This window comes from Bison bison, unplaced genomic scaffold (assembly GCF_000754665.1).
Source record: "Bison bison bison isolate TAMUID 2011002044 unplaced genomic scaffold, Bison_UMD1.0 scf7180017847197, whole genome shotgun sequence".
NCBI lineage: Eukaryota > Metazoa > Chordata > Mammalia > Artiodactyla > Bovidae > Bison > Bison bison.
In genome coordinates, this window is record NW_011477770.1 from 23083 (window position 1) to 23713 (window position 631).

The window sequence follows — 631 nt, forward strand, 5'->3', positions numbered from 1 at the left end:
AGGCCCGCGACCAGCGCAGCCCTGACCCGGCCGACGGCAGCGTCCTCGCCCGGCAGCAGCCCCCACCTACCTCTGAAGCCCAAGTACTCGTGGTTCACCTGGATCATGAACTCGCCATAAACATCTCTGAAGACCCCACTGTACACCCAGTCATGGATGAACCTGAATGCGCGTGGAAAGGAGGGGTGAGCTGGGCGTGACTCCGCCCTGGGAGTGGGGGGGCTGCAGTCCAAGCCCACCCGCCCAGAGCCTGCCCTGCCCCCGCCCCGCCCCACCGCGTGTAGGGCTCGCAGCTGGTCTTGAGCAGAGACAGCAGGACTGGGTAGTGCTCGTTGCTGCAGTTATCCAGGGCCTCCTGGTAGAGGTAGGAGAGCAGCTTCACGCCCTGCAGACAGCAAGGGGGGCTCAGCCACACCACACGCAGCAGGGGGAGCCCTGCCCTGCCCGGAGCCCGGCAGCCCTCACCGTGGGGAAGGCAGCCCTGGGCTCTCCGCCGCCGGAGCCTTGGAGAGTGGTGCCGACACCACAGAGCTCAGCCAGGTACCTGTACACAGAGGCGGGGAGACCAGGTGGGCAGAAGACCCAGGCCCTCCCCTGCCTGTCCACATAGTCCAGCTTTAAAACCGCCTGC

General features: G+C 66.6%; 1 protein-coding gene across 1 annotated transcript in view; it reads right to left on the minus strand.

Annotated features, from left to right (window-relative positions):
• The window catches only part of TUBGCP6 (tubulin, gamma complex associated protein 6), a gene marked incomplete at its 5' end in the record, with an annotated part of 8436 nt that extends 7809 nt beyond the window's left edge, over positions 1–627 (minus strand). Inside the window, 3 exons of the mRNA XM_010842115.1 lie at positions 12–162; positions 276–385; positions 466–627. Coding sequence (XP_010840417.1) covers positions 12–162; positions 276–385; positions 466–627 — 423 coding nt within the window. The remainder of the gene's footprint in view (positions 1–11; positions 163–275; positions 386–465) is intronic.
• Between the last annotated feature and the right edge of the window lie 4 nt (positions 628–631).